General features: G+C 51.3%; 1 protein-coding gene across 4 annotated transcripts in view; it reads left to right on the top strand.

The window, feature by feature from the left end:
• GOLGA2 (golgin A2) overlaps nt 1-26372 on the top strand; it is a 355961-nt gene that overhangs the window by 199308 nt on the left and 130281 nt on the right. For all 4 annotated transcript variants that reach the window (XM_078646638.1, XM_078646641.1, XM_078646639.1 and 1 more), the window contains 3 exons: nt 2599-2740; nt 4578-4667; nt 23934-24041. In XM_078646638.1, coding sequence (XP_078502764.1) covers nt 2599-2740; nt 4578-4667; nt 23934-24041 — 340 coding nt within the window. The remainder of the gene's footprint in view (nt 1-2598; nt 2741-4577; nt 4668-23933; nt 24042-26372) is intronic.

The following is a 26372-nucleotide window of genomic DNA, read 5'->3' as shown; positions in this document are numbered from 1 at the left end:
AAGCACGGGACGGCAGCTGCACACCGAAAAGCAACATTACATGGTATATATACTAAAGCAATTACATTACATTCAATACAGTAGGCGTAGCAGTAGGCGTGACTCGTAGCAGTCGCGAAAGATAAGGACAAAATGATGTAACAAGAAGGCGTGTACAGGGCGTATACATAGACATGTGATGTAAACGTAATAGAAGTGTCATGAATGGGGCGGAAACATGGAGGGGGCTACCTGAGCAGCCGGGACCTCTAACCTAGTGGTGCGCGCAAACGGGCAATGACGTGTTACTAGGGAGAACTGGGGCTACGACTTCTGCGCTAGAAGAGGAGACTAAAGTCTGCGGAGTCAGGGCGACATGTACCTAAGGCATATCTGGTATCTGGTGTTTGGAGTACATGTTGATAGAATCCAAAAGTTATCAGGGTAAAGGCTACTTGACACTAAGACTGGCGCATGCATTATTCTACATGTATTGCGTGTGCGAGGGATATTCTATGAATATTAATACAGTATTTCTCTTACATGGAGACAGGAAGGCTAGACTATGGCTGAAACTATTGATGCGATTCAGTAGCTTAGGAATGCAGAGAAGGAGGGCTGGACTGATAACTAGAAACATAACATACTCTTGGCAGACAGGCAGGCAGAGCCAGGCCGGGCCGGGCACTGTGCGGCAGGAAGTAAGCGAAGGGTCAGGGATACAGGTGGGGGCTGTATCGCTCCTCGGAGAGGGTTCAGGAGACAGGAGCTGAATCTGGTGTCCGGGCCCTTTTGAGGCCTAGAAACGGGGACATTTACTGAATTAACGTGCACACTGTAAAACGTGGCAACATAGGCCTACTACTCGTTGCTTTCACGAGAACTGGAAACTGGCATACTAGAGTTGGACACAACTATGATGGCGTCTTTAATCGATCATAAGGGGATACATGCATATCGATCATGCACATATAACATAGGATGGGGAACACGTAGGCACATACAACATGGCAAAATTTACTTTTGTATGGGTTCTAGTCGTTGACTGGTGGGGTAAGGAGAGCAGGGGCAGTCCGCAGCAGCGTCATTTTTGTATGTTCTAGTCGTTGACTGGTGGGGTAAGGAGAGGCGGGGCAGTCCGCAGCAGCGTCATTCTTGTATGAGTTCTAGTCGTTGACTGGTGGGGTAAGGAGAGCCGGAGCAGTCCGCAGCAGCGTCATTCTTGTATGGGTTCTAGTCGTTGACTGGTGGGGTAAGGAGAGCCGGGGCAGTCCGCAACTGTGTCATTCTTGTATGGTTCTAGTCGTTGACTGGTGGGGTAAGGAGAGCCGGGGCAGTCCGCAGCAGCGTCATTCTTGTATGGTTCTAGTCGTTGACTGGTGGGGTAAGGAGAGCAGGGGCAGTCCGCAGCAGCGTCATTCTTGTATGGGTTCTAGTCGTTGACTGGTGGGGTAAGGAGAGCAGGGGCAGTCCGCAGCAGCGTCATTCTTGTATGGGTTCTAGTCATTGGTGGGGTAAGGAGAGCCGGGGCAGTCCGCAGCAGCGTCATTCTTGTATGGGTTCTAGTCGTTGACTGGTGGGGTAAGGAGAGCCGGGGCAGTCCGCAGCAGCGTCATTCTTGTATGGGTTCTAGTCGTTGACTGGTGGGGTAAGGAGAGGCAGGGTAGTCCGCAGCAGCGTCATTCTTGTATGGTTCTAGTCGTTGACTGGTGGGGTAAGGAGAGCCGGGGCAGTCCGCAGCAGCGTCATTCTTGTATGGTTCTAGTCGTTGACTGGTGGGGTAAGGAGAGCAGGGGCAGTCTGCAGCAGCGTCATTCTTGTATGGGTTCTAGTTGTTGACTGGTGGGGTAAGGAGAGCCGGGGCAGTCCGCAGCAGCGTCATTCTTGTATGGGTTCTAGTCGTTGACTGGTGGGGTAAGGAGAGCAGGGGCAGCTGATGTTACCGAAGAGAGTAGCCATGGATGTGGAAGGAGAGGTGAGGTAGAGGGAGCGAGGCGCGACACATGTGATTGAAAAGAATAGGCGGAATGTATGGAGAAAGGGGGATTAGGGGCAGCGAGCAGCAACATACTACTGAGTAGAGAAGTCCTATGCAAGGAGAGATGAGGTACGTGCAGCCAGGTGTGGCACACGCTACAAAGGCTAATGAGGGCTGTGAGAGGGAAAGAAAGGAAGGGGAAGCCGCATTAAACCGAGGCTACTGAGGGGAATTGTCAGGTTTGTGGGGAGAGGACAGTTAGGGGCAGCCAGGTGTAGCACATGTTAAGGAGAGTGTTCCGATGTCTGAGGAGAGACCTGGTAGAAGGGAGCGGCACACTTCAATGAGAATAGTTGAAGCAAGGTAGGGTCAGTTAAGAGCAGTCCAGGTTACTGAGTAGAACAGTGAGGAGAGGTGTTTGAGGCACTGCCATGAACAGGACACGTGACTTGTGGAAGATGGGGCTGGATGTATGAAGAGAAGAGCGAGATTGGTAGCCGTGCTCGGCACGCTTGGAACGGATAATTCACATGTAGTGATAGGGGACATAGGGATGCTGCCAGGGGTCATTGCTGAGGATGGTGGGATATAGCGGAGTCTCAGCTAAATGTTGTATGAGAAAATTTCCTTTTACCTTTTAGGAAAAGCAGTGAGGAGCTGAAGCAGCAAAACTCCGAGCTGTCCGAAAAACTCAGTGCAGTGGCATCCGAAAATGGGGCACAGAAATCGGAAATTCAGGATCTTCACAAGAAACTGGAAATGGCCGAACTCGTGGTGCAGCAGGTCAGCAATTCTTGGAATAGAAGCAACTTTCTAAAGGTTACCTGTATAGGCTCTCGGATAACTGTCCTACACGTCAAAGGTGGTTGAGCTAGGCATTTTCTCCAGAGGGCTACCTCTACGGTCCCACCTTCCCTACATATCTCTAGATCTGCCCTACTTCTCTGCAAACACATGGATATCAGTCCTACATGATTAGAGAGCAGCATGCCTGTTGTGGTTAGAATATGCATTCCCTCCTGGCAGCCACCTTTATAGACCGAAGGATATCGGTTCTACATGACTCGCTGAGCAGCAGGTCTTCCGTGGTTGGGGTACGCATCACGACCTGAAGGTCCTCTGTCGGCCCACGTATATGTCCTACCCGTAAAGACCCATGGATATCGGTCTTGCATGACTCGCAGAGAAGCAACTCTCCTGTGGTTAGAGTAGGTGTCCCTCCTGGCAGTCACCTGTACTGGCCACAGATATCTGTCCTATGGGACTCGCAGAGCAGCAGATCTTCGGTGGTTAGTATACGCTTTGTCGCCTGGTGCTAAACTCTGAAGCCCCATGGATATCGGTCCTGCATGACTCGCTTTTGGTATAGATATTGCTTCCTGGCCGTTACCTCTATAGGCTGACTGTTATACGTTCTATTTGTACTGGCCCGCGGCTATCTGTCTTCCATGACTTACAGAGCAGCAGGGCCTCAGTGGTGGGATGGGCATTGCCTCTTGGTGTGGTACCCTCGCAGTGCGATATACCTCAACTGTGCAGGATTCATAGAGGGTCGCCACGAGTCAGGAAAAGAGCTGCCTCTTGAGCTTCAGCCATACAGAACCACAGAGATCTCCCCTGCAGATACCAAGGGCGGCGAGTCAGGGTGGCCTCCGTGGGGGAGGATGGTGCGACTTCTCGCTCTCTTGCTGAACTGCTCGTGTAGTTGGTCGTGGTGGGTTGTGAGAGGGTGTCGGCAGATGTGGAGTGGGACTGTACTCCGTGGTGTGTTGTATACTGGATTTTCCTTCAAGCAGATCAGGCAGGACTGCAGATGGGTCAGAAATTGTTGCTGTAGAGTGTGTCAAATAACCAAGAAAGAACCTTAAGCGGGTGTATTCTTGCTGCGTGGACCGGTTGAAGTGCAGGACATTCCGGTGTCCTGCATCACCGTTTGGGCTAGTAAAGGGATGTTGGGTTGTCTATTTCAAGTGTGTGATTGGCTGTGGAAGGGGCAGCGGTGTTACGGGGGTGTCTTTCTCCTTTACTGCTTAAGGTACTGGGTCTTTGTCCTGCTGAAGTAGCCGTTCAGCATCTTTGTTGGGCTCCAGGGACGTGGAAGTCATTCATCTATGCTACAATGTCTGTGTTCGGCTCAACCAACAGTGCAGTGGATTCTGGAAGGAAGGAGGCAAACGGCTGGAGGATTCTGTCTGGATGAGGTGGGTTGAGGCTGCTGTTAGTGGTGGGTTTGTGCTCGTGTCGCGTGAGGGTTTGAAGACACGGGTGGTCTGTGAGGTGAATTGTCTGTCAGGCGGGGGAGGGAGGGGTTGGGGAAGGCACTGGTGAGTCTTGGAGTTAGGGTGTTCTACGAGACTCCCTCTCTGTCATGGGGAGAAGGGGAATGACAAAAGTCAGCCTCTACCAAAAAAAGATACATGTATAGAACATCTTCCTGCCTCTTTTTGTTTGTTGAGAGTTCAGGAACAGGAACGTACATTTACATTGTGTCTGAATTAATTCTATATGTTGGTTTCTCCTTATTGTCCTCTGGATGAGCCTCCCAGTGCAAAGGTGCGCTCGGACATGGACTATGTTGTAATGAACAATTATATCTGACTTTACTTCCATTTTTCTATAGTTTTCTAGTCAGTCCGGAGTCCTGGATGCCAATCAGCAGCTTCAGCAAACACTGGAAGAACAAGCACGCCTGGCATCGCAAGTGACACAGGTACGTTTTCATAGCATTCACTGCAAAAACAGATGCATGAATTCAGTAATATCCGGTGCATCAATACAGGGATGCTGCAGTGTACACCAGAGACACTTCCATCACCAGAGCAATGGCACCCTGCATGTAAGAAAAACAAACTTTACCACAAGGCTCCCTAAGAGTAACCACAGGAACACACCCAGCATTGCAGGGAATCTCTTCATACCTTTGTAAGTGACTGTTGGAAAGGCGATCCCAGGGGAGACGGAAGATGTCTGACTGCCCGCCCCGAGACCCACCTCCCTCTATGGAATAGGCCGAGCGCCGTAGGGAGGCCTCCTTGGCGAGGCTCCTCACCTATAATCGTAACCGTTGAGCAATCACCCTACCACAGACGGACACCACACGAAGGAATATTCTCAAGAATCTTTATATAAGAAAGAAAGGCAAGTTCTCGTAAGGTTATCACACCGGGATCGAGGGATCCGTAAAGTCTTGGTTTCGGGAAAGGGGGTAGCGGGACAGTCTCGGCACCAACTGGTGCGTGGATAGTTCAAGGGGTCAGGCCGCGACTGCGTCAGCAGGGCCTCGATATCGTTCAGCGTTGTCCAGGCCGCGACAGCGTCCGCAGGGCCTCGAAGGTGGTTCAGCTCGGTCAGGCCGCGACAGCGTCAGCAGGGCCTCGAAGGTGGTTCAGCTCGGTCAGGCCGCGACAGCGTCAGCGGGGCCTCGAAGGTGGTTCAGCTCGGTCAGGCCGCGACAGCGTCAGCAGGGCCTCGAGGTGGTTCAGCTTGGTAGAGCCGCGACAGCGTCAGCAGGGCTCAGAGGTTCCAGAGTTCTTATCAGGATCAGCCGCGACGAGGTCAGCAGGGCTTCGACTCCAAGATACAACTGAAGTCCCAGATCAGGGCTGGCCCAGATATAGGACTGGAGTCCATTGATGTCCGGACCCTCGCGCCTGGGGGTCAGAGGGGCCGGTATGAAGGTGTCCAGACACCCAGCAGGGGGGTGGAGCCAGCGCCCAGGGAGGCTGGGGGGCGATCGATACCAGGCGTCCGGGGGCGGCTGGAGGCCCATCGAAACTCCCCTCCTCTCGGATCTGCCAAGTGGCCACTCGACCACCCGGGAGGATCTCGGTGCCTCGATGTCGGGGCTTCGCTGGGGCCGGGGCCAGGGATGGCTGCGGCCACGTGCTCGGGACGTGATGGGCCCAAGATGGAGTCGGGCCGGAATGGGTGGCCTGGCATGGTTGCCAGACCGGCAGTGTTGGCGAGCAGGGTCCGCCGGGGTCCCAGGGGGGAGAGCCGTGGGTTGCCAGGGGGGCTGCTCTTGTCGATGGTTCGTGTTCAGGGGGGTCGACAGCGGGTCGACGGAGGGCCGATGTCGTCCCGGGCCGGCATGCGGGAGGGGTAGGACCACGCCACGAGGCCGGGTCCAACAGTGACCTACCAAGCAAGGGGTCTGAGCATGCAGTGTAGGCGCAGGCACCTCTCAAAAGTGACCCGCAGCGCGCATTACGGGAGCACGGTTGATTTAATGAATCTTATGGTAGCAGACACATCAGGAAAGAGTTCAGCAAAAACGGGCAACCGGCACGTCAACAGAGGTGCATTGCAGGAACAAGCACAGCACTAAAGGATTCCCAGGATGCCCTCAGGGATCAGAATCCTCAACAGAGGGTCCGAATGTGCCCTGCAGTAACAAGCACCACACTAATGGATCCCCGGCATGCATTGAAGGAACAAACAAACTGATAACAACATAGCTCGTAGTTCCTCGTGTTAGCTGTGGGTCTTTAATCACTGCTGGCATCCAAGGAAACACACCGTTGTAGATTTGCATTTTCCATAATAGGAGCAGGACTACTACTTGTGTTTTGCAATGTGCTGTTGGGGAAACAGGCTGAAGGTGTCACATATCACATAGGCCTACTTGAAAGCTAAAGGGAACCTATCTGCACCTTAAGAGCACATGCAGCCATGAAACTGCACCTGCATGTTTTATAGGAGCCGGCACAGGACTTCTCTAACTTTGAGGAAGGCCTAGTCTCTCGGAGCTCCTGTCTTGGTCTAAGATGTCTGAAATTCTCTCTTTACAATGTGGCTTTGGTTAATAGTGGTGCTCATATGTCACCCTGTTAGCCTTTCTTTAAGTACTCAGGGATCTTTGATTCAACAGAGCTTTTGTGTTCGAGGCATGTGGGCTGCTCAATTCATATCTATAGCCTAGATCGCCGCCTAGTGTTGGGTCCGGATGATTGCACATTGTTGTCCTGGAAGAGTCTTCGAAGTATCACGAGATAGGTGGCTCATCCCCTGGACTACAGTGCGCATGGGCATCGACTCCATCCCCAGATTGTTTTTTCCAGCCATTGGGTTTGGATGTATATTCGACATCTCCAGTTCGGAATCAATATAGACTTTTCTTAAGGCCCGAAGGCCTTTTCCTATACCGTCGGTATTGTTTTGCGTTCGGTGCCCAGCTCTGTTCCGGCTCAGTATTCGAGTCGGACATCCTGAGGAGTCGCGTGGCTCTTCGGTGCTCTAGGCCCAGTCAACGCAACCAGACTTTCGACGACACATCATGGAACGGAGCCCGTTCAAGAAATGTCCCGTGTGCGGATCGAAGTATCCCCACATCGACGTCCACCCGGTGTGCAACAAGTGCCTGTCGCCGGATCACGATGAAGCCAACTGTATGGCTTGTTCCCGTTTTCGATCGAAGAAGACGATTCGACTTCGGCGCGTGGCGCGCCTGGAGGCCCAGCAGTCGGCCCCGGCACCGGTGGACATCTTCGAGAGAGAAGAAGATGAAGAGCAAGACGTTCGAGAGCCGATTTCACCTCCAGCGGAAGAGATCGACTACGACGCAGACGTCGAGGTGCTCGATGAAGAAGTCGTCGACGAGGTAGGAGACGACAATGAAGCCTATGGGGCCACGGAAGATAGCTCAGGGGAAGAGCTATGCCCCGTTCGAACAATCACTAAGGCTCAGGTCGAGGGATCGCCACATGGCCTTACCCAAGACCTTACACCCAGATCCACGGCCTCGCCTACGGGCCCGGCTACGGACACTTCTACGGAGCCACCGTTGGCCAAACCGAAACTGAACGCTTCGGTGTCGACGAAAACGAAAGTGATGGAGACACCGTCGAAACAGAAGACGTCTGTCCCTTTGGCCGCCCCCTCGTCTTCCGACATGTCGGGGCAGCCGAAGCCGAAGAAGGCTGTCGACCCGGTGAAGTCGAACAAGGGCGTCGAACCGAAGTCGGTCAAGGGCGTCGAGCCCAAATCTATCAAGGGCGTCGAGCCGAAGACTGGGGCACCGAAACCAGTGGTCAAGGCCGCCGACCCGAAGACGTCGACGCCGAAGGCCGTCGACGCAGAAGAAGGACACGGCGCACCTAAGGGGGCTGATCCCGTACATCGGCCGGAGAAGACCAAGACATCGACGCTCCAGTCTACACACGCTGGTGGACCGAGGACGTCTGTCGGGTCGACGAAACCGTCCGCATCCTTCACGAAGCAGGTGTCGGACTCATTGCAGCGCATCAGGAACAAGGCTTCCGCGGTCGATCCGAAGGATGCTTCCACCCCGAAGCCAGCTACCAAAACGCCAAAGTCCTCGGCGCCACTCCTGTTCACGTTGCCGCCGGAGGTGGCTCCGAAGGCGTTCGCAACTAAGTCGGTCGCCGAAGCGCCCGTGCAGGTGTCTACAGGGTCGAAGCATTCTCAGCCACTTGGTAGCTCGAAGCATCGACAACCCCTGATGGAGGAGCAGTCGGAACACTTTATCGACACCGACACCGGTAAACTTACCCTCTACAAGAGAAAGATCACGGCGGCACAGCCTATGGAGTTCTACACGATTCCTTTGAAGCGCAAAAAGCCTTCTACGGATTCCCTGGTTCTGGTTGAGCCAATTGCTCCACGGACTCCACGAGCTGCTACACCCTCACCCACTTATTCAGATGTGGAGGCTGGGGAAGGTGATGATGAGGAGTATAACTTTCCAGCCAACACTGACCCTGAGGATCACCAGGACTCTTGGGCAGATGCAGGGGACCCAGGGGATCAGCAAACTGCCCCGGACACTCAGGTGTACAAGGTCAAAACCTCTCCTACTGAGGATTCTGCAGCATTTAATGCTCTTATTGAGAGGGCGGCTAAAAACCACGGCATCCAGCTGCATGCTGACCCTATCGAGGTGGACTTCCTCTTTGATACCTTTTCCACAGCTGAAAAGACTGTCAAGACCCTCCCAATGCTAAAAGGGGTTCTGAAACATGCTGCAGACATTTTTAAAGAACCCACACGTGCCAGGGTGATCAACCCTAGGATTGAAAAGAAGTATAAGCCGGCACCTGGCGACCCTACCTACATCAAGGGCCAGTTGCCATTGGACTCTCTGGTAGTTTCTAATGCCCGGAAGAGGGCGAATTCGCAAACCACTGGTGATGCTCCTCCCCCTGACAAGGAATCTAAAGTGCTAGAGGCATCAGGGAAGAGGGTGGCGGCTCAAGCGGCCAATATCTGGCGTATTTCAAACACTCAGGCACTCTTGGCCAGATATGACAGGGCGCACTATGACACACTAGAGACCCTGTTACAACATTTACCAGATCAGTATAAAGAGGCAGCGGAGATGCTCATTCAGGAAGGGAAGCTAATCTCCAACGCTTCTATTAAATGTGCACTGGACGTGGCGGACACCGCGGCCAGGGCCATTAACACAAGTGTGATGTTGAGACGTCAGGCATGGCTCAGAATCTCCGGTTTCAAGCCCGAGATACAAACCACCATCCTCAACCAGCCGGTAAACCCTGATAGATTATTTGGTCCTGAGGTGGATACCACCCTGGAAAAGATAAAGAAAGATACTGAGACTGCAAAGTCCATGGGAGTTTAGGGGCAGTACTTTTCGTCGCTCAAGCAATAGAGGTGTTTCCAGAGGCCAGATGTCCCAGCAAACGCAATACACTAAAGGTGGGGCGCAGTCCTCTTACAACAAGCAGAGTAGAGGCGGCTATCGGGGCAACAGTACCAAGAGCAGAGGCCGTGGAAACAACAACTCCCGTTCCTCTGCCACCAACAAACAGTGACGCCCTTCCGCTGCCCCCCCCGACCACACCACACCTGTCGGGGGGGAAACTCCAGCAGTTCCTGCCAGTCTGGAAATCCATCACCACAGACAGGTGGGTCAGAAAACGTATCCAGTTCAGTTATTGTCTGGAGTTAACATCCACTCCACCCAACATGCCACCAAAACACCGTCCTATGTCCACAGAGCATTTGCACTTATTGCAGCAGGAGGTACTTGTCAAGCTGCAAAAAGGGGCAATCGAGCTCGTGCCGGTGGAGGAAGAAGGCGCGGGAGTGTACTCCCTATACTTCTTAATCCCGAAGAAGGACGGGTCCCTCAGACCCATACTGGACCTCCGACCCCTAAACATATATATTCTCTCAGAACATTTTCACATGCTGACGCTGCAGCAGGTTCTTCCGTTGCTCAATCAGGGGGACTTCCTTGCAACCTTGGATCTCAAGGATGCATATTTTCACATTCCACTACATCCGTCACACAGAAAATACCTCAGATTCACCATTCAAAATCGGCATTATCAATTCAAGGTCCTCCCTTTCGGGGTGACTACAGCGCCCAGGGTTTTCACAAAATGCCTGGCGACAGTGGCTGCGCACCTCAGGAGGCAAAACGTTCACGTTTACCCTTATCTGGACGGCTGGCTTGTCCAAGCAAAGTCAGCCCAGCAGTGCGCCGCCAGCATGTCCCACACCATTCACCTTCTTCACGATCTGGGATTCTCACTGAATTATCCAAAGTCGCACCTTCAGCCAGCCCATGTGCGGCAGTATCTGGGCGCGACAATAGATACTCTGGCAGCCACAGCTCAGCCGAATTCTGTGAGGATCAGCAGCATTCAGTCGCTGATCCAGAAGTTCAGACCGCAACACTCGTTTCCAGCAAGAGTGTTCATGCAGTTGATAGGCATGATGGCCTCCTGCATCTTCATAGTCCCGCACGCGAGGCTACATATGCGTCCGCTCCAAGAATGCTTGGCTCATCAGTGGACTCAGGCTCAAGGGCAGTTGAACGACCTAGTGTTGGTGACCGGTCGGGCATACAACTCTCTGCATTGGTGGAATCCACACAACCTTTGCAAGGGCCGACCGTTCCAGGAACCTGTGCCACAGATTATCCTGACGACGGACGCATCTCTCCAGGGTTGGGGAGCTCATGTACTCCACTACACAGTGCAGGGACTATGGACAACGCAGCAAAAGAAGATGCGCATCAACTACCTAGAACTGATGACAATCTTCATGGCAATGAAGGCATTCAAGGTACATCTGTGCAACAAGGTCGTGTTGATCCGGACGGACAACATGACAGCCATGTACTACGTTCAAAAGCAGGGAGGAACACACTCTCCACAGTTGTCTCATCTGGCTCAGAGCATGTGGAAGTGGGCCATTCAGAGGAACATCTTCCTCATGGCAGAACCCCTCCCAGGCAAGGACAATCAGATGGCGGATCTGCTTAGCAGATACAGCCATCAGATGCACGAGTGGGAGATACATCCATCAGTACTCCACCCGTACTTCCAGCAGTGGGGTCATCCACAGATAGACCTGTTCGCCACAAAGGAAAACGCAAAATGCCAAAGCTTTGCCGCCAGGTTCCCTCACCCACAGTCGCAGGGCAATGCGATATGGATGAACTGGTCAGGCAGATTTGCGTACGCTTTTCCCCCATGTGAGAAGTTGGCCTGATGTGCAGTGCTCACTATTCTAGTGATCACTATATATCAGTCCAAACAACCCTTATTGATGATTGGTTGTAAGTCAACCTTATAGACCAGCTATCCTAGTAGCATGGATACGAGCAGTCTAAGGCTAAGACTCTAGAGGGCGTGTTAAGCCAGCTGTTTTACCATCACATTACCCCTTGAACACCCAGTGAAAGGACACCACACAAGTGTTATGAAAATAAACAATGTATTTATTAGAATCACAACAACCCTGTACTCTTTATGAGGACAGGGTGCTAAGCACACAACAAAACTCTTACGAAAATACTTTTAAGTTAGCACGTTACACAAATGCCCGAGGGGCACGAAAAACCATATACGCTAAAAGTGGAATGCGAATTACTAGCAGGTAAGTAACAGTTCTAATAGGCTTTGGAATCGCTAGGACTGGACTAGGGAATCGTTAGATTACTACTAGGAGGCCCAGGGGACTCGGGTGCAGAGTGTGCACTCTCACGCGGGATGCGGGACAAAGTCTATGGAAGCTAGAATTCACAAAGTTAGTGTTCACGGGCGAACCCGACCTGGTAGGGAGAAAATGACAGTGGATCCTGACCCTTGGATAGTGAGGCTATGCTGGGACACCGGAGTGCCGAAGTTACCTAGCCCAGGGGCTGCAGCTGCATAGGTCTGAAAAGACGTCGGGGATCTCGTTGCCGGACCAGGAGCCTGAAGGAAGAAGTTGCTGGCAGGCGACCAGTGAAGGAAAGTTCGATGGATCCAAGCCTGGATCAAGGAAGAAGAAAACCTGAAAGCAGAGGGGACCAAGTTCTTGAATCACTAGCCAGTGATTAAGTGGGCACCAGGATGGCACCGGGCGAAGTCACCGCAGTCAGGTGAGTGGGCACTGCTGGGCTCTGCAGTCTCTCGGACCAGGAGGCGTTGTCGGCGACCAGGATGGAGGTGCGAGCTGTCCCACGAAGGATGAAGTCGTTGGCGTCGAAGTTACCTAGGATTGGGCAACAAGCCTTGGCTAATTCAAGCCCACGCGGTGGACTCAAAATGGCGTCTTGAGTGGACCAGGAGGGTCCGGGGTGCTCCTCTTCTGGAAGGGAGCAAGGGCCAGTCTGGAGCAACCAGACCAGCAGCAGAAATGTCGTCGGGCGTCGTCAGGAAGGCCACAAGCCAACGGGCTAGTAGCCAAACAACGCGGTGAGCAGCGGAAAGCAGAAGGGCCCCACGCAGATCGTGGAGATGCTGGGGGGCTGCACTTCGGAGCTGGAGCTGCTCAGAGTCGGGGCTTCTCGGACCCCAAAGCACTCACCAGTAGATTACTCGGCGGGCTTGCTGGAAAGAAGTCGTGCAGTCTTGCAGATGGCCGGTCCCTTGAGGTCTCGTCGCACCCACGGTTCTCAGCTGGGCTGTAGAGGTGGGTAGAGGTCAGAGGTGCCAGGGAAGCCGGTTCTCGTCGAGCTGGGCAGTCGGATTCCGGAGGAAGGACTTACAGCAGACCGCAGTGTTCTTAGATGGTGCCTGCGGATGCAGGGTGACTACTCCTTAGTCACAAGGGAGAAATCTTAGGAAGAAGTCTTGAGTTCCTTTCGCAGAAAGTAGTTTCAGGATTCAAAGATGATCTGATTTGGAAGGGGGCCAGTCTCTACCTTTATCCTGTAAAAAGGGGCTGGCACGCGACTAAGTCCTGCCCTATGGGTGGGACTAGGAGGGGGGTGGTTACACCCACTTCCTTGGCGGGCTTTTCCCCAGCACAGGGTCTGGAGGGACCCTGGAACTGGTTCAAGCCGGCCTATGCACAGTGAGCACCGGGGTGCTACTTGCAGTCACCTTCCTCTTAAAGCCCTGCCTACCTACAATACACAAAACCCTGTCTGGGACGGTGCTGGCACCGCCCCTGGCAGGAAACCCTTTGTCCTTATCTCCTGCTCTGGGAGGACTCCCAGCAGCAGGAGGGCAGACTTGTGTCTCGGTGGCAGCATCCATTTTGTGGATGCTAAGGCTCTGTCTGACTTTTAACCGGGTTATAGGTTACAGGCATGTCGTGTCCCTCTAGAAGGGTGGAATGCTAACCCCGTCGCCAGAATTGGCGAGGGGTTAGTATTCCAATTCGTATGACACCTTACTCGACATGTTTTGATAAAGCGATACCAGAGTTGGCACATAACCGCGAGGATTATAATGCACTTAAGAGTATATGGTATGCGATATCATGGAAACGGCTAAGGGATGGATCCCGAAAGCCGCAGACAGGCTCAGCTCATGCCAGAGCACCATCTCACACGATTCCAAGCACTCTGCCTTCAGGATTGTTAAGGCCTGCCATAGGAGTGACTGATAGGAGATCTGTGTGTCCATTTTAGGGTTAGATATAGGTATACTATATCTAAAGCAAAGGGTGAGTACACCACCTTGCCCCAGCTGTCGTGCAGCCAGTTGTGTCAGTTTTAGTTAGTCAATCCAGGGGTGGCACAATACGTGCTTCAGCCCCTGGGAGACTTCTGGGTGCACCTCAGCCCTGGGTACAGGGACTTGGAGAGGGCCCAGTGCCAATTCAGTACCTGGGTACAATTTGGATAGAGAGAACAGCTAGGCTGTGGGTCTGATTAGCAGGCCCACAGCCAGGGAAAGTCGTAAACCAGTGCAGCAAAAAGCAAAAATCTGGGTGATCATAGGATTGCAGACCCTACTCTCCTACATGACCCCCCCCCCAAACTTTGGGACAATAAGCTAACCTTGACCAGGTGAGTCTTCTTGCTCTAAGTGGAAATACCTGGAGAGCCCATCAGCATTGCTGTGATCAGTCCCAGGTCTATGCTCCACTGTAAAATCCATCCCCTGTAGGGAAATGGACCACCTAAGCAGTTTGGGGTTTTCACCCTTCATCTGATTTAGCCACAAGAGGGGCTTATGGTCTGTCTGAATGGTGAAGTGAGTGCCAAACAAGTAGGCCCTCAGCTTCTTCAGGGCCCAGACCACAGCAAAGGCCTCCCTCTCAATAGCTGACCAATTTTTCTCTCTGGGTGTCAACCTCCTGCTAATGAAAGCAATAGGCTGATCATTACCATCAAAATTCAGTTGAGACAGAACAGCTCCCACACCCAACTCAGAAGCATCTGTTTGGACAATGAATGGCTTGGAGTAATCTGGACTCTTGAGGATAGGTGCTGTGCACATGGCCTGCTTTAGGTCATTGAATGCTTTCTGACAGCTTGCTGTCCACTGAACTTTCTTTGGCATCTTTTTGCTTGTCAGGTCATTAAGGGGGGTCACTATGGACCCATAATTTCTGACAAACTTCCTATAGTACCCAGTCAGGCCCAAGAAAGCTCGAACCTGAGTCTGGGTGATTGGAGGAGTCCAGTCCTTGATGGCCTGTATCTTACTCTCCAGTGGCTGAACCTGGCCTCCACCTACAAGGTGGCCCAGGTAGACAACCTGTGACTGCCCTATCTGGCACTTTGTGGCCTTGATAGTGAGGCCTGCCTTTTGCAGGGCCTCTAACACTTTCCTCAGGTGGACCAGGTGATCCTCCCAGGTGGAGCTAAAGACAGCAATATCGTCAAGATAAGCTGCACAGAAGTCATCCAGCCCAGTGAGGACTTGATTCACCAACCTTTGGAAGGTGGCAGGTGCATTTTTCAGTCCAAAGGGCATTACCACAAATTGATAATGCCCTCCAGGGGTAGAAAATGCTGTCTTAGGTTTGGCTTCCTCAGCTAACCTGATTTGCCAATACCCAGCTGTCAAATCAAATGTGCTTAAGAAGTTGGCAGAAGCCAATCTATCTATAAGCTCATCTGCTCTTGGTATTGGGTGGGCATCAGTCTTAGTGACTGCATTGAGGCCTCTGTAGTCTACGCAAAACCTCATCTCTCTCTTACCACCCTGGGTGTGAGGCTTTGGCACTAGAACTACTGGGCTAGCCCAAGGGCTATCTGAGGGCTCAATGACTCCCAGTTCCAACATTTTCTGCACTTCAGTTTTTATGCAGTCTCTAACATGATCAGGCTGTCTGTAGATTTTACTCTTGACAGGCAGACTGTCTCCAGTGTCAACATCATGGGTACACCAATCAGTTTGGCTGGGTGTCAGAGAGAACATATGTCGAAAGGATTGCAGAACTTGCCTGCAATCCTGTTGCTGATGTTCAGTGAGGCTGCCACAAAAGACAACACCATCAACTGACCCATCATCAGGATTCTGAGTGAGCAGGTCTGGGAGAGGGTCACTCTCTTCCTCCTGTCCCTCATCTGTGGCCATGAGCAAGCTCATGTCCTTCCTGTCAACATATGCTTTGAGCCTGTTAACATGGAGCACTCTGAGAGGGCTCCTGGGAGTTCCAAGGTCCACCAAGTAGGTAACCTCTCCCTTTTGTTCAATGATGGTGTGGGGCCCAGACCATTTGTCTTTCAGAGCTGCTGGGGCCACTGGCTCCAGCACCCACACCTTCTGTCCTGGCTGGTACACAGTCAGTACAGCCTTTTGGTCATGCCAAGCTTTTTGAAGTTCCTGGCTGGCCTCAAGGTTTTTAGATGCCTTTTCCATGTACTCAGCCATCCTGGAGCGGAGACCAAGTACATAGTCCACTATGTTGGTTGCAGGCTTTTTGAGAGGTCTCTCCCATCCTTCCTTCACCAAACACAGGGGTCCCCTTACAGGATGCCCATACAGAAGCTCAAAAGGGCTGTAGCCAACCCCCTTCTGTGGGACCTCTCTGTAAGCAAACAAGAGGCAGGGGATCAGGACATCCCATCTTCTCCTAAGAGGTTCAGGTAGTCCATGAATCATCCCTTTCAGGGTCCTGTTGAATCTCTCAACAAGCCCATTGCATTGTGGATGATAGGGTGTGGTGAACTTGTAGTTCACACCACACTCTTTCCACATGGCAGTCAGATATCCTGACATGAAGTTTGTACCTCTGTCAGAAACGACCTCCTTAGGGAAACCCACTCTGGAGAACACTCCAACTAGGGCTCTTGCCACTACAGGGGCTGTAGTGGTCCTAAGGGGAATAGCCTCAGGATACCTGGTGGCATGGTCCACCACCACCAGTATAAACTTGTGTCCTGATGCTGTCTGGGGTTCCATTGGACCAACAATGTCAATCCCCACTCTTTCAAAGGGAACCCCCACCACAGGTAGTGGTATGAGGGGGGCCTTTGTTGTGCCACCTGACTTACCACTGGCTTGGCAAGTGACACATGAGCGACAAAACTCCTTGGTATTCTCATTCATATGGGGCCAGTGAAAGTGTGAGACAAGCCTGTCCCAAGTCTTTGTCTGACCTAAATGACCTGCAAGGGGAATCTCATGGGCCAAGGTGAGAAGGAAACCTCTCAGAGACAAGGGGATGACCAGCCTCCTGGTTGCACCAGGCTTGGGGTCTCTTGACTCAGAGTACAGGAGTCCATCTTCCCAGTATACCCTGTGGGCACCTGTGGCATTCCCTGCAGCCTCAGCAGCAGCCTGCTGTCTGAGGGGTTCAAGGGAAGGGCAGCTCAACTGTTCCTTCCCCAGGTCTGCTCTGGAGGGTCCCCCTGAGCCCAGAAACTCAACTTGATCAAGTTCAAGCTCTTTAGGCTCAGTTTCCCTCAGCTCTGCTAGATCAGCCTCCTCAGAGACTTGATCCTCAACCTGGGGCAAGGGGGAAGGCGAAGCCTTACCCTTACTGCTCTTCTTCTTGGGAGGTGTCTGGTCCATAATTTCAGGATCCAGCACCTGTTCAGTGGGGCATCTTCTGGCCTGTGACCTAGTCACAGCAAGCACATGTGCTGGCAAGCCTAACATCTCCATGTGAGTCCTCTGCTCCACTTCTGACCATTGTGATGACTCCAAATCATTGCCCAACAAACAATCAACTGGGAGGTCTGAACTGACTACAACTTTCTTTTGTCCCTTCACTCCACCCCAGGAGAAAGCTACAATTGCCACACTATGACTAGTAGTGACATTGCTGGCATTGGTCACCAGGAAATCAGTACCTGGCATGATCTGTCCAGGGTCCACAAAGTTAGGTGTCACCATGGTGACACTGGCACAAGTGTCCCTATAGGCCTGAGCCATTTTGCCATTAATCAAAGGTGTCTGCCTGTATTTGCCCAAGGTATTGGGACTTATTTCAGGGGACATATCCATATCCCCTGTACAGACAAGGACAGCCTGAGTGAGTGTGCCAACTAAGTTGTCAGACCCCTCAGTACCCAAGGTTAACCCAACTAATGCCTTGGGAGTGACACTACCACTACTGACTGTACTAGGGGGTGCAGTTGCTTTAGGAGCTGTAGTGGTAGGAGTTTGTCCTCCTCCTCTTTTGGTGCACTCACTAAACCAGTGAGATTTACTTTTGCAGTACTGGCACCACCTTTTGGACTGGCCTTCTTGAGTCTTCTTCTTCTGGGAAGCCTGACCCCCACCCTCTTTGGTTTGTTGGGGACCTGGTGAAGACTTCTGGTCATTTTGCTCATTCTTGACATTACCCTTCTGGTCTGCTTTCTTCTGACCACCCTGGTTCTGGTTCTGGTTCTGCTTGATCCTTGTCCTGACCCATTTGTCTGCCTTCTTTCCCAATTCTTGGGGAGAGGTCAGATCTGAATCAACAAGGTGCTGGTGCAGCAACTGGTTCTGACAATTGTTCAAAATTTGTTCTCTCATCATTAGATTATACAATCCTGTGTAATCTGTAACCTTGCTACCCAGCAACCAGCCCTCCAAAGCCTTAGTGGCACAATCCACAAAATCAGACCAGTCCTGAGACTGAGTTTTCTGGGTGTCTCTGAACAGCAACCTGTACTGCTCAGTGGTTAAACCAAACCCATCAACCAGTGTATTCTTCAGGACCTGGTAATTGTTAGCATCCTCCACTCTTGTAGTGAGGAGCTTATCTCTACCTTTACCATCAAAGGAGAGCCACAGTATAGCTGCCCACTGACTCTGGGGAATGTTCTGCACAGTGCAGGCCCTCTCCAGAGCAGCCATCCATTTCTGGATGTCATCCCCTTGCTTAAAGGGGGGCACTATTTTAGTCAGGTGTTTAGTATCTAAACCCTTCTCTCTATCTCTTGGGAGATTGCTGCCACCAGTGGGAGCTAGCCCACTCATCTGCTGCTCTCTTGCCAGGGCAAGCTTCTCTTTGGCCAGGGCAAGTTCTTCCCTTTCAATCCTCAGTTCAGCTTGTCTCATCCTAGCTTCATGCTCCTTTCTCTGAGGGGAAGTAAATCTCCTCTGTGGAGGATTCCTTCTCCCCTGAGAAGAGGCATTAGAGTGCAGAGATCTATTGGAGTCCCTAGAAAGAGATCTATCTCTCCTAACTCCAAGGTTAGGCCCACTTCGGGTTAGTACTGGGGGGCCCCCAGATCCTAGCCCAAGTAAGTCTAAGTTGGTCCTAGTTAGCCTTCTGACTACCTCAAGACCTTTGTCTACCTCATCCCCAGAGAGTACCTCCTGATCCTCCTCCTCAACTGCTGAATCAGTGTTGGGGAGGTCTGGATCCCCAGAGGTTCCCTCTAAGGCTGGCATGCTCTCATGTAACTGAGAGAGCTTTCTGGCATCATATGTCTCTAAGAGACCTATCAGAAAGGGAATGGTGGGGTTAGACCCCTGCTTCAGTTTTCTGGAGACACAGATTTGTCTCATCTCCTGGAAACTGAGAGCTGCATATCTTGAAGTGACCTGTGGAGGGTCAACACTGACCAGGGGAGTCTCAGTAGAATCTCCCTGGGTAGACATGCTTTTCTAGTGAGGTGTAAGTGGTGCACTTACCTACACTATATGTTTGCCTACTGATCCCTTGCTAGAGTTGTAGTTTAGGGTGTGCTAGGCCCTAGGAGCTACAACAGCTGGTTCAGTAGAACTCAGAGTATTCTAAGCTAAGTTATATGTACCTTTAGTACTTATGTGATCTTTCACAAGATATTCTTAGGGCATGTGTGGTAAAACAACAGCAAGCTCAAATCCCAACCGCTGCCACCAATGTGAGAAGTTGGCCTGATGTGCAGTGCTCACTATTCTAGTGATCACTATATATCAGTCCAAACAACCCTTATTGATGATTGGTTGTAAGTCAACCTTATAGACCAGCTATCCTAGTAGCATGGATACGAGCAGTCTAAGGCTAAGACTCTAGAGGGCGTGTTAAGCCAGCTGTTTTACCATCACATTACCCCTTGAACACCCAGTGAAAGGACACCACACAAGTGTTATGAAAATAAACAATGTATTTATTAGAATCACAACAACCCTGTACTCTTTATGAGGACAGGGTGCTAAGCACACAACAAAACTCTTACGAAAATACTTTTAAGTTAGCACGTTACACAAATGCCCGAGGGGCACGAAAAACCATATACGCTAAAAGTGGAATGCGAATTACTAGCAGGTAAGTAACAGTTCTAATAGGCTTTGGAATCGCTAGGACTGGACTAGGGAATCGTTAGATTACTACTAGGAGGCCCAGGGGACTCGGGTGCAGAGTGTGCACTCTCACGCGGGATGCGGGACAAAGTCTATGGAAGCTAGAATTCACAAAGTTAGTGTTCACGGGCGAACCCGACCTGGTAGGGAGAAAATGACAGTGGATCCTGACCCTTGGATAGTGAGGCTATGCTGGGACACCGGAGTGCCGAAGTTACCTAGCCCAGGGGCTGCAGCTGCATAGGTCTGAAAAGACGTCGGGGATCTCGTTGCCGGACCAGGAGCCTGAAGGAAGAAGTTGCTGGCAGGCGACCAGTGAAGGAAAGTTCGATGGATCCAAGCCTGGATCAAGGAAGAAGAAAACCTGAAAGCAGAGGGGACCAAGTTCTTGAATCACTAGCCAGTGATTAAGTGGGCACCAGGATGGCACCGGGCGAAGTCACCGCAGTCAGGTGAGTGGGCACTGCTGGGCTCTGCAGTCTCTCGGACCAGGAGGCGTTGTCGGCGACCAGGATGGAGGTGCGAGCTGTCCCACGAAGGATGAAGTCGTTGGCGTCGAAGTTACCTAGGATTGGGCAACAAGCCTTGGCTAATTCAAGCCCACGCGGTGGACTCAAAATGGCGTCTTGAGTGGACCAGGAGGGTCCGGGGTGCTCCTCTTCTGGAAGGGAGCAAGGGCCAGTCTGGAGCAACCAGACCAGCAGCAGAAATGTCGTCGGGCGTCGTCAGGAAGGCCACAAGCCAACGGGCTAGTAGCCAAACAACGCGGTGAGCAGCGGAAAGCAGAAGGGCCCCACGCAGATCGTGGAGATGCTGGGGGGCTGCACTTCGGAGCTGGAGCTGCTCAGAGTCGGGGCTTCTCGGACCCCAAAGCACTCACCAGTAGATTACTCGGCGGGCTTGCTGGAAAGAAGTCGTGCAGTCTTGCAGATGGCCGGTCCCTTGAGGTCTCGTCGCACCCACGGTTCTCAGCTGGGCTGTAGAGGTGGGTAGAGGTCAGAGGTGCCAGGGAAGCCGGTTCTCGTCGAGCTGGGCAGTCGGATTCCGGAGGAAGGACTTACAGCAGACCGCAGTGTTCTTAGATGGTGCCTGCGGATGCAGGGTGACTACTCCTTAGTCACAAGGGAGAAATCTTAGGAAGAAGTCTTGAGTTCCTTTCGCAGAAAGTAGTTTCAGGATTCAAAGATGATCTGATTTGGAAGGGGGCCAGTCTCTACCTTTATCCTGTAAAAAGGGGCTGGCACGCGACTAAGTCCTGCCCTATGGGTGGGACTAGGAGGGGGGTGGTTACACCCACTTCCTTGGCGGGCTTTTCCCCAGCACAGGGTCTGGAGGGACCCTGGAACTGGTTCAAGCCGGCCTATGCACAGTGAGCACCGGGGTGCTACTTGCAGTCACCTTCCTCTTAAAGCCCTGCCTACCTACAATACACAAAACCCTGTCTGGGACGGTGCTGGCACCGCCCCTGGCAGGAAACCCTTTGTCCTTATCTCCTGCTCTGGGAGGACTCCCAGCAGCAGGAGGGCAGACTTGTGTCTCGGTGGCAGCATCCATTTTGTGGATGCTAAGGCTCTGTCTGACTTTTAACCGGGTTATAGGTTACAGGCATGTCGTGTCCCTCTAGAAGGGTGGAATGCTAACCCCGTCGCCAGAATTGGCGAGGGGTTAGTATTCCAATTCGTATGACACCTTACTCGACATGTTTTGATAAAGCGATACCAGAGTTGGCACATAACCGCGAGGATTATAATGCACTTAAGAGTATATGGTATGCGATATCATGGAAACGGCTAAGGGATGGATCCCGAAAGCCGCAGACAGGCTCAGCTCATGCCAGAGCACCATCTCACACGATTCCAAGCACTCTGCCTTCAGGATTGTTAAGGCCTGCCATAGGAGTGACTGATAGGAGATCTGTGTGTCCATTTTAGGGTTAGATATAGGTATACTATATCTAAAGCAAAGGGTGAGTACACCACCTTGCCCCAGCTGTCGTGCAGCCAGTTGTGTCAGTTTTAGTTAGTCAATCCAGGGGTGGCACAATACGTGCTTCAGCCCCTGGGAGACTTCTGGGTGCACCTCAGCCCTGGGTACAGGGACTTGGAGAGGGCCCAGTGCCAATTCAGTACCTGGGTACAATTTGGATAGAGAGAACAGCTAGGCTGTGGGTCTGATTAGCAGGCCCACAGCCAGGGAAAGTCGTAAACCAGTGCAGCAAAAAGCAAAAATCTGGGTGATCATAGGATTGCAGACCCTACTCTCCTACACCCCAGCACCTCTAATACCGCTGGTGGCACGAAAGCTAAAGCAACACTCGATGACGCTCATCCTGGTTGCTCCGACGTGGGCACGCCAACCATGGTACACCACGTTTCTAGACCTCTCCGTGGACCGCATCAAAGGCTGCACCTCACACCAAGGCTCTTGACGCAGAACCATGGCGACATTCAGCACCCAGACCCGCAACAGCTCAACCTGGCGATCTGGCTCCTGAGGTCTTAGAATTTGGCTACCTTAACTTGCCTCCCGACTGCATGGATATCATACGGGAGGCAAGAAAGCCCACCACCAGAGCCTGCTATGCAGCAAAATGGAAGCGGTTTGTCATTTACTGTACAGAACACAACATCAACCCGCTAGATGCCTCTATTCCTAACATCATATGCTATTTGTTACATCTTTACAAATGCAATCTAGCATATGCTTCCATTCGGATACACTTATCCGCCATAACGGCTTATCTCCAAAACAGGCAGCATCTCTCCGTCTTCAGAGTACCTGCCATTAAAGCCTTCCTAGAAGGACTGAAACGGGTCATCCCTCCCAGGACTCCACCAGGTCCTGTATGGAACCTTAATGTGGTCCTCACCAGGCTGATGGGCCCACCTTTTGAGCCTCTGCATTCATGCGAGGTTCAGTTTTTAACATGGAAAGTGGCTTTTCTCATAGCCATTACGTCTCTGCGACGTGTTAGTGAGCTCCAGGCGCTCACCGTGCAAGAGCCATTCATACAAATTCACTCGAACAGGGTGGTGCTGCGCACTAACCCTAAATTTCTTCCTAAAGTGGTTTCGCAGTTCCATGTCAATCAGACCATTGAACTGCCCGCGTTCTTTCAAAACCCAGAGACAGTAGCCGAAAGAATGCTCCACACTCTTGACGTCAAACGAGCTTTGATGTACTACATCGATAGGACCAAAGAATTTAGGAAGACAAAACAACTCTTTGTTGCCTTTTCAGCCCAGCACAAAGGGAACCCCATTTCCAAAGCAGGTATAGCCAGGTGGATCGTTAAGTGTATTCAGATTTGCTATCACAAGGCTAAGCGCACTTTAACGGTCCCCCCCAGAGCCCACTCCACCCGCAAGTTGGGGGCCTCCATGGCTTTCCTTGGTAATATCCCTTTGGAAGACATTTGTAGAGCAGCCACATGGTCTACCCCACACACATTTACTAAACACTACTGTGTAGATGTGCACTCCAAGCAGCAGGCAGCTGTAGGGCAGGCTGTTCTGAAGCCACTCTTTCAAACGTCTGCAGCTGGCACATGCGGCCGCCGTTAATGGAGGGACTGCTATATATTCTATGCTATAGATATGAATTCAGCAGCCCACATGCCTCGAACTGAATATGCTACTTGCCAGTATGCATCTGTTCTTGGCATGTAGGGCTGCTGACATTCATATCGCCCGCCCTCCTCCCCGGCGCCTGTAGCGGCTGCAGAATTCAAACTTACTCTTAGCATGGTCATCGCTCACACTGTTACACTCCATCTCTGCCACAATGGCTAAAAACAATCTGGGGATGGAGTCGATGCCCATGCGCACTGTGGTCCAGGGGAGGAGCCACCTATCTCGTGATACTTCGAAGACTCTTCCAGGACAACAATGTGCAATCATCCGGACCCAACACTAGGCGGCGATCTATGCTATAGATATGAATGTCAGCAGCCCTACATGCCAAGAACAGATGCATACTGGTAAGTAGCATTTTCATTCAGTTTGACGAAACAGTATTGTGGTCCAGCTATCCACCTGTGTTTTCCTATATGTTATGGTTATCTATAATGATTTCTATTTATTCCCAAACAGTTGTCGGAATCTCTGCATCTTCTTCGCGCTGAGAGGGATCAGTATGTGGAAAAACTGAGCGAGGAGGGTGGCATATGGCAAGCGAGGGTGCAGCAGCTTTCTGAGCAGGTGAGAGGGTGTCCTAGTGAGTTAATGGGTGTATGATTAGGTGCAGTTAAGAAGCGACACACGTCTGTGGATGGCTCTAGATGGATTCCGTGTGGTTTCTGTGAGCGAGAGTAGATGGGGGACATAAGAGGGTGCAGGGGCCTGGGAGTGTGAGGTCTAATGAGCTGCAGAGGTTTATCAGTAGGAGCTAACAGAGACCGTGTAGCGCGGGGCAGGCAGGCACCACGAGTCTGAGTAACTGAGGACTGCGCCCATGTGGTACCTATTAGTGAGACTAGACAGATGACATGAGGGGCTACAAGAGCTTTGGAGTGGGTGGGCTCAGTCAGGGATGTGCTGATGGGCTGCATTAGCCTATCGGTAGGACTTAACATAGGCTGTGCAGGGGGGAAGCTAGTTCCAGGAGTCCTGGGCAGAGGCTGGTTTGGGATGTTGGGCTAATGAATATTGTAGTTTGTGTAGTATGTGTGAATGGACTCGGGCTGTGTGGCATTCCCAGTAAGTAAGGGGAGTCTTAGTGGACAAGGGGGTAGGGTGATCACCTCTATGTCATTAGACATATTCTGGCCCTGACCTTTTTTATGACAAAATAGCATTTTAGGCATTCTAGTCACTGCTTGAGACAGTGAACTATGATGCATTTGATGGCAGTGATTTGTGGGTTAAAAGACGAGAAGTCCGTGATGACATGGAGTGAATTGATCACCCTTGAAAGGGGCACAGAGGCTGGCCTTAGAGCTGTAGGACCGTATAAGAAGTGGTGGGCGAGAATAGACAGACGTTTTGTGGATGGTGCTTAAAGAAGGTGAACGATTAGTGGCCTGACTGTTTGTACAGGAACCTTGGACTCCTGAGTCGTGTGTTTGTTACCGATGTTTGTACAGGAACCTTGGACTCCTGAGTAGTGTGTTTGAGTTACCGATGTTTGTACAGGAAGCTTGGACTCCTGAGTCGTGTGTTTGTTACCGATGTTTGTACAGGAACCTTGGACTCCTGAGTCGTGTGTTTGTGTTACCGATGTTTGTACAGGAACCTTGGACTCCTGAGTCCTGTGTTTGTGTTACTGATGTTTGTACAGGAACCTTGGACTCCTGAGTCGTGTGTTTGTGTTACTGATGTTTGTACAGGAACCTTGGACTCCTGAGTCCTGTGTTTGTGTTACTGATGTTTGTACAGGAACCTTGGACTCCTGAGTCGTGTTTGTGTTACTGATGTTTGTACAGGAACCTTGGACTCCTGAGTAGTGTGTTTGTGTTACCGATGTTTGTACAGGAACCTTGGACTCCTGAGTAGTGTGTTTGTGTAACCGATGTTTGTACAGGAACCTTGGACTCCTGAGTCCTGTGTTTGTGTTACTGATGTTTGTACAGGAACCTTGGACTCCTGAGTTGTGTGTTTGTGTTACTGATGTTTGTACAGGAACCTTGGACTCCTGAGTCGTGTGTTTGTGTTACTGATGTTTGTACAGGAACCTTGGACTCCTGAGTAGTGTGTTTGTGTTACTGATGTTTGTACAGGAACCTTGGACTCCTGAGTAGTGTGTTTGTGTTACCGATGTTTGTACAGGAACCTTGGACTCCTGAGTAGTGTGTTTGTGTAACCGATGTTTGTACAGGAACCTTGGATTCTTGAGTAGTGTGTTTGTGTTACTGATGTTTGTACAGGAACCTTGGACTCCTGAGTCGTGTTTGTGTTACCGATGTTTGTACAGGAACCTTGGACTCCTGAGTCATGTTTGTGTTACCGATGTTTGTACAGGAACCTTGGACTCCTGAGTAGTGTGTTTCTGTTACCGATGTTTGTACAGGAACCTTGGACTCCTGAGTCGTGTTTGTGTTACCATTGTTTGTACAGGAACCTTGGACTCCTGAGTAGTGTGTTTGTGTTACTGATGTTTGTACAGGAACCTTGGACTCCTGAGTCGTGTTTGTGTTACTGATGTTTGTACAGGAATCTTGGACTCTTGAGTCGTGTGTTTGTGTTACTGATTGTGAGAAGTTGGCCTGATGTGCAGTGTTCACTATTCTAGTGATCACTATATATCAGTCCAAACAACCCTTATTGATGATTGGTTGTAAGTCAACCTTATAGACCAGCTATCCTAGTAGCATGGATACGAGCAGTCTAAGGCTAAGACTCTAGAGGGCGTGTTAAGCCAGCTGTTTTACCATCACATTACCCCTTGAACACCCAGTGAAAGGACACCACACAAGTGTTATGAAAATAAACAGTGTATTTATTAGAATCACAAAAACCCTGTACTCTTTATGAGGACAGGGTGCTAAGCACACAACAAAACTCTTATGAAAATACTTAAGTTAGCACGTTATA

This window comes from Lissotriton helveticus, chromosome 5_2 (genome assembly GCF_964261635.1).
Source record: "Lissotriton helveticus chromosome 5_2, aLisHel1.1, whole genome shotgun sequence".
NCBI lineage: Eukaryota > Metazoa > Chordata > Amphibia > Caudata > Salamandridae > Lissotriton > Lissotriton helveticus.
The sequence above is the reverse complement of the archived record's forward strand: the minus strand, read 5'-3'. Positions and strand labels throughout refer to the sequence as shown.